The following is a 12,524-nucleotide window of genomic DNA, read 5'->3' as shown; positions in this document are numbered from 1 at the left end:
TGGGTGGGTGGGAATCTGGCCTCAGACACTCTGAACCTCTACCCAGCACTCTGTGAAGGTGCTGAATCAATGGGATGATGCTCAAATCCCACTAGGAGCAACACTTACCAACTGTATCTGAATGGCGGAACCCCATTTCTCACACTCTTCTTTTTTTTTCTGTATATTTTGCTTTGTGGCACTTTCCATGCATTTTTTTCTTACCTTGCTGTTCATTTTAACTTGCACTGTTTATTGCTGTTTCCCTCAGCAGCACCCAAAAACTGAAAATGGAGTCATCCCACATTTTTTCAGCTCAAGCTTTAAAAAAAAAAAAAATAGGCAACAAAAAATCCAGCGGCCTGTCTTTAACCTTTGGTAACCCTGACATTCTTTGCACTAAAGTGTCTGATATTAAAGCAGATTGCTTTCATGCCTACATAAGTAATATCATATGCTTCACATCAGCCGATGCTCAGGCTAGCTGAATTCCCACTGTATTATTGCCTGTGAATGTACACTCCGTGCATACTAAGAATGGTCTATCTGAACCAGCTTGCCTTTCAACTTTTTGAAAAGGAGTTTTATTGGTTTGTTGGATAACTATGGCAGAGGAATATAGTTTAATGAATGATGGTAATGCTTGTGTCTATCAGTGCTTGGCAAGTTGCACAGAGAGGCAGAGCTGAGAAGAGAAACAGCCTTAAAAGCCTGCTAGAATTACTGAAGAAATGGTGTCCTCCCTCCCCCCACAGCTGTTAACCAAGATCATGCCTGATCTTGGTATAGTTAAAAAAGCACTTAAGAAGACTTCCTTTTTCTTTTTTTATTTTGTAAGCAATGTGTTTGGACCTTTATATTTTTTCTGTTGGGTTTTTTCTTTTCCTTTTAGATGGTAGGTGTTAAAAGGAGATCCATCAGAAAGAACTCTAAGCCAGTATGATTTACTGGTATTGTCAGGTGGTCCATATCTGTGAGAGAATTCTTTTCAGGCCTGCCAGTGTTGCCCCTCAGCTCCAAACACTCCTCCTTGAGATCTATCTCTGTTTCTGACTTGCTTTGATACACAATTTCCAGTGTTAAGAGTATTTTTATTAAGAGTATCTGTTTAATGGGAGACATAGCCCAGGTTTCTATAATGTGAGGCAGTAGTCTTGCACATAAACACAGAACTTGGCCCTGTGCTGTTGTGGGATCCTTTGTCTTCTAAAACCCTGGGCATGCTCATTATCTTGCAACTCACCTTCTGGGGAGCTTGAAGATGTTTTTTTTTGTCCCAGTATCCAAACGCACTTGATTTTTTCACATTAGAGGTTCACTGGCAAGTAAAATGAGTCCCTCTCTCCCACTGAGCATATCACACCACATGTGTGTAAGATATTGTGTGAAAAATGCCTCACTTTTAACATTCTTTCTGTATGCAGGCCTTGTCTTAAATTCCATAGTTCACTACTAATTTGGCAGGCTTCATCTAGGCTATCTGCGCATATATATATATATATATATATATATGTATATGTATATATATATATGTGTGTGTGTGTGTGTGTACGATATACATAAATCTTGACATAATTTTTTGCTGCCACAGATACAAGTTCCCTTGTTAGAGCAAGGGAGGTGTAAGGTTGGACCAAATGTTCACCTAGGTCCTCTCTTGGGCAGCAGGCAGTAACAGCATTTTTGGAAAAAGATGAAAAAGTAGGACAACCACAGAACAACAATTTTCCTCACATTTTTCTGAGGTTCCAGCAATATGTGGCTCTTGGGCTTCTTTGACAATGGTCATCTCAGTCTGTTGCTACCAGTGGATTTATTGTCCATAAATTATCAAATTTTTTTAACCCTTTCGTAATGTTGAGCCTACTTTGTTATCGCAGCCACTAAGCAGGGGAAAAAACAACCACTGAAGAATCACACATTACTGCAGAACCCCAGAGTTTAGCCTGGGGTCACTCAGCATATGGATGTACTGACCACAAAAGAATACATCCAACTCTTGATTCTGAGTGTGAACCACAAGCAAAAGGCCTGTATTATCAGCTCAAGTATGTGTCTTATGCATTTCCTTGCCTTCTTTTCCCTGGAGTGTCACAGATGCAGTACTAGAGGTAGAATATTAGCTTTTTTGATAAATTTCAGGTCCAATGTTGCTTGTTGTGGTGGCCTTTTAAGAACTGATAGGCATTGGTGAGGGAGGGGGAAGAGATGGTAGATGAATGGGCCACGAGACTGCTTTCTGATGTTGAAAAAGAAGCAAGTGCAAATTTTTTTTGTTTCCTTTACATAAGTCAAATCCTAGCTGCTCTTCATTCTGCGCTGAAGTTTCTATTGTGTAAGTAATCATATGGGCATATTTAAGTACTGGGCTTTTTGAGTTAAATCCCATTCAGACTGTTATAACTGTGTTTAATCTTTGAAAGATGGGTGGGGGGGGGAAATCTGTTCTTCAAAAAAGAATCCTTTTTATATTGAAAACTATAGGATTCTTATCTTTGATCTAAGTAAGCACAACTGTACCATGTCAGCAGCATATTAGTGCCAACGCATGTGTGTTGTACTTTTTAAATGCTGTTTCAACATGTGTCATTGGATCTATGTTCCTACAGGCTCACAACAACCTGCACCCTGGTAACTACATGTTGATTGAAGCACCCTTATGAAAAAAAGATATAAATGTTTGTGGTTAAGGTGATAACCCTTTTGTTTTCTCTGTAATCCATCACAGGGCTTGTCAGCACTGACAGCTCGAGTGGATTTTTTTGAACACCTCTTTATCTGACAGCTTCATGCATCATAAAGCAGCAAATAGAATTAGATCAAAGTCTAAGAGTCACTGTAGGCTTCGTAAGGTATGCAATCCTGTTTGTATCTTTATCCAGGCTCTGGCAGTTCATTTTAACTGGCAACAGGGGGAAGGAGGGAGAAGGAGGAAAGTTTCTTTTTCTTTTAAGAAGGTACAGTAGTGCTGCATTTTTAAACGTACACGGCTTTCACATATCATTTCCCCTTGACATCTGCGATTCCCTGTGTACTGTAACATACTACATATATTTTTCAGAATGCTCAACAACAGCAGTCACATTCTCAAAGCAAAGGCTTAGCCAGTGTAGGAGGCCATGTACCCATATGCTTTAATAATCCTGACTTTTGTTTAATATCAATAGCAAAGATTGACAGAGCTCACTTTAAACAATGGAATATTGTCCATCTAGCTCGTGCCAGATTCTGTGAATTACTGTGATGAATAACAGGTTCACCAAGTGTCCCCTCTAAACTCCCAGGATATAACCAGCATTTGCTTATTAAATAAACAACAAAGGGAGAGAGGAGAGGAGAGGAGAGGAGAGGAGAGGAGAGGAGAGGAGAGGAGAGGAGAGGAGAGGAGAGGAGAGGAGAGGAGAGGGAGAGGAGAGGAGAGGAGAGGAGAGGAGAGGAGAGGAGAGGAGAGGAGAGGAGAGGAGAGGAGAGGAGAGGAGAGGAGAGGAGAGGAGAGGAGAGGAGAGGAGAGGAGAGGAGAGGAGAGGAGAGGAGAGGAGAGGAGAGGAGAGGAGAGGAGAGGAGAGGAGAGGAGAGGAGAGGAGAGATATAAAAGCAAAACCTGCTTTGGTAAAAAATCTCAAGGGAACAAACTAAAATTGTGATTTGAGAAAACATGTGTCTAAGGGTATGTTATTTGGTCTTTGTTGGTATCTTGTTTTTTAAAAACTGTTGATAAATAGTGACTCTTTATGAATAATATAGGCAAAACCAAGAATTTATAGCAAAGTTTTTAGAGATGCCACAGTACTTGGAAGTCTGTGATGGAAAAGAGTGGATCAGTTTTCGGTGTTTTTAGTCAAAAGCATGTGATGCATAAATAAGAAATTAGGTAGCCTCCTTTTCTTCCATCTGAGATGCTGACCTGAATGCATGTTTTCTGCTTTCCTTCTTTTTCTTTCTTTCTTTCTTCTTTCTCTTTCTTTCTTTCTTCTTTCTTTTTCTTCTTTCTTTCTTCTTTCGTTCTTCTTTCTTCTTTCTTTCTTTCTTGTTCTTTCTTTCTTTCTTCTTGCTTCTTTCTTTCTTCTTCTTTCTTCTTTTCTTTCTTTCTTTCTTCTTTCTTCTTCTTTCTTTCTTTCTTTCTTTCTTTCTTTCTTCTTTCTTTCTTCTTCTTTCTTTCTTTCTTCTTCTTTTCTTTTCTTCTTCTTTCTTTCTTTCTTCTTCTTTCTTCTTTCTTTCTTCTTTCTTTCTTTCTTTCTTCTTTCTTCTTCTTTCTTCTTCTTTCTTCTTTCTTCTTCTTTCTTTCTTTCTTTCTTTCTTTCTTCTTTCTTTCTTTCTTTCTTTCTTTCTTTCTTTCTTTCTTCTTTCTTTCTTTCTTTCTTTCTTTCTCATACCATTTCCTGAAATGCCACATTAACATGGATATTGTGGACTGTATTTTTTGATGGAACATGGAAACAATCTCCAAACACAATGGTCCCATGAAGGGGAGAAGCCAGACCAGGCAGATGCTGCCTTTGCTGCAGCATAGAAAGACATGCCAAGAAGATCCTGTGCAGAAGCTGCTCTGAGCGTGCTTTTTAGGGAGGAAAGGGTCAGAGGGGAAGATGCTGCTCCCCCTGCCTCTTTCCTCTTTGAAGACAATAACTTTCAGAGAGAGTGTTCATGCTGTCCCAGAAGGTGCCATCCTCCTGCCTCTGCTCCTCCATGTCATCCATGTGCAGGAGGTGCTACAGAGGTTCAGGGAAATTCTTTGTGGGAGCTCCTTCCTCTGACTTTGCAGCAGCCATGTAGTAGAGCAGGGCTGTAGGAAGTGAGGACAAGCACACCACTAGAGAACCATGTTTCCTCCTCTCCCACAGTGCAGCAGCACAGCTGGTTACAAAGGTAGACCAATCTTCTGGGTCCCTTCCTACTCAGAATATTCTATGATCATATGATCAGCCCACACTCCCTCCTCCCAGCAAGCTGCACCCTCTCAGTGTATTTCAGTGCAGCCCAGCAAGCTCTATCAGATGTCTCACTGCTCTTTCCCTTGTGCATCCAAGTCCTTGTTCCTGGCAAGACCTGAAAGAAAACTTGGGGTCACCACCTGGCCTTACTGAAACAAGTACTGCCATATGGTTTCACCGAGGAGGACTGACCTTTCGTCAGTCTGTTTGTCTGTCAGCTGCTCCTTCCTAAAATTGTTTTAACAACTCTAAAAGTCAAAATCTGGAAAAATAGGGAAGACTCTTTCAAAGAAGGGCAGGAGGTTGCTGACTTCCCTGAACTAAAAAGAGTCCATGCATTGAACAAAATGTTCTCAGGGCTCCTGCACTTCCACATTTGTCTGCTATTGGAGCAGCAGTTTCTGCTGGTGGCTAGAGGCCAACAAGGCTTCACTCATGACCAGCCCCAGACTGGTGTAAGCAGGAAATTTTTCTTTTGATAACCCATAATTGGTTTTGCCATATCACAGGAGACTATGGGAAACTACATGCACAAAGGGCACCTCGCAGCTTTTCTGTGTAAAGAAAAGCTTAGACCTCAGATAGGAGAGACCATTCAATTAAATGAGCCTTGTGGAGGTGCCTGAGTCCTCCTGGTGCTGTCCTGTGGCACAGGGGACGCGGCACAGGATGGGCATTGGATGGCACCAGGAACTTCTGAGGTGGTTCCTGACCAGGTGGCATAGAACCTAACTCTCTACAATGCCTAATTGAACAGCAAGAACCTCAAAACATTGGCTAGAATTTCTTCTGCTGGTCCAGCAGAGCTTCACCTAATCTTCATTTTAAATTGCTCTACATTAATTTCAAGCAGTTGAGGACATTACAGCTACTGCCACAGTGGAAAGGCACAGATATCATCTCCTTGAGGATTTTTCACTACTATCCCTATTGCGGAGCAACCATTTCAGATAACTTCAGCAAGATGATGAGGCCAGCAGGAATGAGTGGCCATTTAGATCCACTGGACCTAGCATCAGCCCCCAGTGTCTCTCCTGCTTCAAGGACCACTAGCAAATTGTCTGAAAACTCTTGTCACTGGTGCGTTGTACTTCCCTGCCTCGACCCAACCAAGCCAGCTGATATTCACCCACAAGCCTAGGAGCAAGGTGGATTTGCTTTTGTTGACCATAGTGAACAGTCATGAATAAACTGTGGCTTTAATCATAAGCAACGACTGCTAATGGACTTTGTCTGATTTTTCCAAAAGTTCATCATTCCCTGAGTGTACACAGAAAAATTTTAAGCCTGTGTGTAGGCTGGGAAACTTGAAGCTCTTCACATCTTACTTTAAAAGGCCCTTAGAAATATGAGAAATGCTAAGGGGGTGTTCTTAACTGTTTCTGACTCTTTTAATTAATATTAACCCAGGTTAATTAACAGATTTGCCTTTGCCTTAAAAAAAGGAATTTAAACACATAGAGTAGGCACTGTGGCCATGGGAAAGATGTCCTCAGTGTAAACGAGACATGACCAATAGCACCTCCAGCCTGTGCATATAAAAGTCCTTCAAAAATCAATATTTCCAGTCCTATGGAATACTGAGACTTTCATCTTAGTAAGTAGGTCCCAGTGGAAATATTTGGGAATAGTGGGGGAAAAATGAAGATAAATACTCTTTCTATACAGTTTCAAACATTACTTTTCTTGTGCTCAGAGTGTGTTAAAATATAAGCCTTTCCATGGGTCTTCTACCTCCTGAAAAATCTCTTTTAACTTTTATTTGTTATTTAAAAAGCCACAGGGTATATTCTCTTCTTAATACGTAGGGATTTACGTGTGAAACTCCCTGTGCATCGAGGTGATAATATACCCCTTAATTGGAAGCTGTTTAATGCTCTCGATTTAACATTTTAATAGGAAAGTTACAAGCAGTCTGGCTGTGAGTGCAGCACTATTAAAATTCCCAGCCAGGACAGTAGTGTTTTTTTCTTTAAGTGGCTTTTTATTTGCTGAAATTCGTTGCAGCTTTCATTGCAAGTTGGGGCCACTTTTAAGCTTCACTCTACACTATGAAAAAGAAAATGGAGACCTTTAAAGCAATCCTAAGCTTCAAATAAAAGTGGAACTTAAAAATATCTTTGCCGCATGTCCCTCTATAGGCTGTGTTTGCTTGGTTCACTCAGCACTGAGGAAACTTTATTGAGTGTCTTATTGAGCAGACACAGTGAGAGGAACGTTACCCTCTGAGATCTCCAGGACCACTTATGGGGCTGGAGTTTATTTACTTCCATGTTTTCACATGAGACAACATGGGATCTCTGGAGCTGGGATCTTGCAGCCAGTATGTTGCGCAAAGAAAGTGATGCAGAAATGGGGTCTGACGCTCAGCCCTGTGACTAGTGTGTGGTTTTTTTGGTTTGTTTTTTTTTAAACACCAATGGGAGGCAGGAAAATACCTTCAGTGTCATGTTAAAAGCCATAACAAAGATGTAGGGCCATATTCATAAAAGGATTAAAAGATTCAGGTATAACTCGTAGCATCTGAATTCTGCCCTAAAGCCACAGTGCAATTCTGAGCTCTCCTTTCTCTTCCAGTCTCTAGAAGTGTCCCATGACCTCAGGTATCCATGTTTTTACAACAAACTTCATGTGTTGCTAAACTTTTCTTCTGCCAATGCCCTCAATCCTCTGAGCAGCTATGCACAGGGCTCACATCTAAGTCCAATTTGCTTTGTTACAAGGATATTTTTGTAGCTGTAAATCTTATGATATGTTCTGTGGAAACCCTACGGGTATTCTGGCATCAAAACATCAGTCTACTCAAGCAGGTTAGTGATACAGACAAGCAGGAGTAAATTTTCAGTGGCTAAATAAAGGCTGAGTGTATTCCCTATGGGTAAATGATGTCTGAGTTTGTTGCTTTATCTGTTTTAATTTGATATATGTGAAACTTTCAGCAAACAAGTCTGTGTGTATGCATGAAAATGTAGTTTTTTACTCATATATTCCTGAATCAGACTTCTTCTCCATGCCTTTTCCCTTCTCACATGTTTTGCACTACAGAGGGATGTGTGGGTAAAACAGAATTTACTCTGCTGAATATGTACTCCTTTAAGGAAAAATCCTGCCTATTTTTCTGTCAGCCCATAAATCCTCAGGTGCAGGAGGGAAGCATGCTGATGTTGGGGAGGAGAGTTTCTGTACAGGAGCAGAGTATCTTTAGTGCAGGAGGGTGGAGGTGAACTGGGAGAAAGGGCTGGCCTAGGTCATGTACCTGTCCTGGGCACAGCTCTTTCCCTCCTGGGGCCAACACAGGTTTCTGCAGAGTAGCTCTGCCAGGATGTGGTACTGCTCACAGTGTATAGGTGGCATCTGCATGGATAGACTGGGCTACACACCTACTGTAAATCTAGATATCCATTCTCTCTCTCATGGGGTTGGGAATGAGTTCAGACTGGCTTTCTAAAGGTGTATTTTAATGGATTTACACTTACTAGCCCATCAGAGAGGGCTCATGAGAAATGACTTATATCAATATATTATATATCATCACATCATGTCCGTGATAGAATTTCTGGGCAGACTTCAGCTTGGTGCACAAAGTTCCAGGAGTGTTGATAACCTGCTTGAAAAGATGACTTCTCCCCACGACCATTCACTCCTTGTCTGCTTGCTGAGAAACCGACAAGAAAGAAGCTGAAGTCAGACTTATTTGTCAGTGTGCTTTTGTGATGTGGCCACTGGGAATAACACTTAGGCAGCTACTCACTTTACAAAGGCTTTAATAGCCTTTAGATGGTATCAACTTTTTAGTTGTTCCTCATCTGTGCTGGAACTGAACCAGCATCCTGTTGGCTGAAATATTTTGTATCCCCATTAAAAAATATTTTACTGGCCTTCTCTACTTAAAATACATCAAACAATTTCCGTTTCTGTTTGGTTTTCTGCTCCAATGTGGGAGCTAAAAGTGGTCCTGTTAGAGTGTAGCTTAAACTGAGAAACACAGAGAGACAAAGCCGTGGGTTGTTGAAGGCCTTCCAGAGGCAGGATGGAGAGAGCAATGCACAGCAAGAGCTCAAAGCCTGGAAAACAGAAACACCTAGAGAGGCTTAAGTCCCTCCACTCTACTGCATAGCTGAAAAGTCTCATTATCGTTTGTGGAGAAAGAAAACCTTTCTCTTTTCTTCCCTCCCTTGACTCTACACTTATAACAAGAGTCACAGAGCTATTATCTAAATGAGGGGATCACAGAAATGTGCATTTTTGGTGAGAATTTAATGCTGAGTGTGGCATTCCTAAAAAGGTCACTGCTGGCCATTTAGTTAGGAAATTTGAACAATGAAAAGCTGTGCAAAACATAGGTTTTCACATATATTAACTCCACGCTATTTCTCCCAATTCTTTTTTAAAAGAAAGATATGGTCTCAGAGGAAATAGATTTTTCTACAACATACAGTATATATTGTCTTTCAGTACAGCTTCCGACTAAAATTTATCTCTTGCTAAATGCAGACTAAATGAATAGTGTAGAACTAATACATTTTGTGCCAAGAAAATAAATGGACACAGTGCTAGACGCTTAAGAGTGTCACTAATTATTCACGTGATTTGTGGCATCCCTTCTTAACAAAGGTATGGGGACTATAACTGGGAAAATCTTTCACATTTCTCTCTTGGAAAACATGCAGTGAGGAACTCAGCGGGCTCACAAACAAGCCCAACCCTCTTAATTTCAGTATGCCCAGAACATTATTCCAGCTCCCAAAAATACTCTAGTACTTCCAGTGTTTGTGCGCTGAGGACAGACCGGAAGGCTTGGGCGTTCCTCTATGGGAACCACTATTTTTTTTTTTGTGTGTGTGTGTGTACTTTGCAAGCCAGAATTGTGTAAGGCCTATCCCACTTTTAGCTTCCATACCATGAATGCGAAGGCGTATCCAGAAGAGTTTTTTTAGCGGGCAGAAAATGTTTTCCAACCACACAGCTCAGAGTCTGGCGCGGTAAGTCTGCAGGACCCAAGAAGCGCAAACGGACATTCAGGGCTTTCCATGGTTTTGCAAAGAAATGAGGCCTTTCTCCTGCTCCTCTCCTGCTCTTTCTCTTCTTTTTGCTTCTTCTTGGCCAGCATTTACATGAACAAAGGAGAGGGAACAAGCGAAAGGAGGGATAGATGGTGTGGAAAAGTGTCATGTTGGTGGCAAGAAGTATTTTTTTTTTTAAACTTTCAGAAGTTACCTGAGAGTGTGAGATTACCACATGAGGTTCACTGATGTAAAAATGGAAAACTTTGTGCCTATGTAGCCCCTCTTAAAGGAGAAGCAGCTTTTCATATGCACAGACGCCCTTGGGGACAGAGTCACTGGAGACGACCACAGAAACAAAAAATTTAAGTAAGACATTATAAATAAAATGTCACCTTGTTTAGGCCTGAGACAACACTTTCATTTTCTGGGCAGATTACAATTTTAGTTTAGTTGTATGAGAGGCCTTGATGAACATACCAAGTTTTGCCATTGTTATTATTCCACCTTTTTAAAAAGAAAAAAACCTGTCCTGGATAGTCTATATTTTAGAATTGTTTTTCTTTTGAGGCAGTTATTTTATTTTTGTGATAGTTTGTAGATTTCTTCCATGTACTGTTACCAGCATCATCTCCAAAATTAAAGTCTAAGTGGCCAAAACTAGCTGAGTGATATCAGCCTAGGATATTTTTGCTCTTTCTCATAAGTGTGTCTGGGCAGCATGAATCCATATTTTTTTAAGGAGGGAGCAGTGTTCTTCACTTTTTCTGTATTCCCACTGCAAGTACTGGAAGTCAGCAGCTACTGTCAAAAGAAACTAGAATTAGTAGGAATACAGTTATGCTTTGTCTTTTATTAGACAAAAAAATATGTTTGGCACCAGCATAATCAAACGGAGTGTGTTCATTTCTGTAAAACATTTAAAATGTATTACCAGAAAAATAACTGATGTCTGTGGAAATGCAACACACATTTAGATATTTGAGTGAAAACATACTGAAAGACAAAGAAGAAACTCCACCTTTAAAGCCAGCCTACTCAGCAAAGACCTTCAGAGGGCTCCTAAACTGGAGCCAGAGAAAAGTGGCTCAAGTGTTGAGGGGGATCCAAATTGAGTCCCAAAGGGGTATGAGCACAGGAGTAAGTAGGCTGAATACTGTTATGTCAAAGATCCTGAAAATTATTCACATTTTGCAAACTCTTGGGGAAAAGTCCAAGTTAGATTGAAAATGCTTAAATGAGCGGTGGTAAGATTAATTTGGACTCAGAGTCACCAATTAGAAAACCTCTCTCTTGTTAAACACCAACCTCTTAATTAGACAATCTTGCCTTTTTGTTTTCTAGCATCAACAAAATGGATACATTACTGCCATAAGAAGCTGCCTTAGGAGAATTAGCTATAGGAAACTACATATTAAACTTCACCTTTTAATTAACTTTTAATGAATTGCTCTCACAACAGAAAGCAGCCACAGAGGGACTCCAAAACTCAGGATTTACCTAAGGTCTATAACGGATTTTGGGGAAAAAAGCCTATCCCACCAGTTTCTTTGCTACACATCTATTTCAGCTTCACTCATAGCTTGGGCAGTGGAGTCGTTGTTGGATATTTAAAAGGAAGAAAAGCTTAAAGAAATTAGATGTGTAACTAATTATATAAACATGCCATCTTTGTTTTTGTCAGTTTCGGTTGCTGGGAAGCATATTTTCCTTATTTAGCATTGCCTTTGTGCAGTTAATAATAAGCCAAAGGGAAAAAACAAAAAAGAAGGACAAGCAGTGAGGGAGGGAGGGAGCAAAGAGATCACGGACACTGGCGAGATGCTCTAGCTGCTGGCAGCCTGGCTGGGCCATCCCCACAGGGATGGCATTCCCTGATCATGGCCATCAGGTGGTGGTGAGGATCTCTGGCTGGGTGTTCCTGACAGCAAACACTTGGTGTTTGCTGTCAGGAAAACAACTTTGGTCCTGAGGCTAGAGATCATTAGGAATGAAACATCAAATGCTGGAAAACAAATGGACGCTTAATCTCCAATGAAAGAAAACATCAGGAAAACATGGCTTTCATGGTTTTGGGTACCTGATGTGCTTGGAACTGGCAGAATTTTTCCTGAGTTGCATTCCCTGTTCCTCGGACCCATGGTGGTCTGTAGCTGCTGTAAAAGGCAGCAAATCTCTCCTGCTGTGTAAGGAGCAAGCAGGCGGCAAGGCTGAATTTGTCACAATTCCATGTGCATCCAGCTTTTCTTGAAATCAGAGGCAGACCTAGACACACACTGGATTTGGCCCGCTGCTTTTAATTTAAGGCGTCTTGGCAGTAGGACTCAGGATGGGAATAAATCCCCCTCCATCCCATGGACTGCACATGTGACACCACATCCTGGGGCTCCAGGGGCTCAGGGCCATCCTCTTGTCACCTACACCCCGCATCTCTGGAAAGAGGGAGTTTGCAGCTGGGCAGCGAGGAGCCACACCCCCACAATGAGAACTGGTTCAGTGCAGTCAGATCAGAAACAAACAAACTCAGAGGAAACGGTGGTGTTCCTCAAAACCCACCCAGTTCCAGGGGACCCTGCCCTTGCTGTTTGCCTGCCCTCCTCTAGTTGCTTTC

General features: G+C 41.3%; 1 protein-coding gene across 1 annotated transcript in view; it reads right to left on the bottom strand.

The window, feature by feature from the left end:
- Positions 1-3,928: 3,928 nt before the first annotated feature.
- The window catches only part of LOC127059869 (trichohyalin-like), a gene marked incomplete at both ends in the record, with an annotated part of 310,239 nt that continues 301,643 nt past the window's right edge, over positions 3,929-12,524 (bottom strand). Inside the window, 1 exon segment of the mRNA XM_050977641.1 lies at positions 3,929-4,341. Coding sequence (XP_050833598.1) covers positions 3,929-4,341 — 413 coding nt within the window.

Source organism: Serinus canaria, chromosome 1 (assembly GCF_022539315.1).
Source record: "Serinus canaria isolate serCan28SL12 chromosome 1, serCan2020, whole genome shotgun sequence".
NCBI lineage: Eukaryota > Metazoa > Chordata > Aves > Passeriformes > Fringillidae > Serinus > Serinus canaria.
This window is presented reverse-complemented; position numbering and strand designations above follow the sequence as displayed.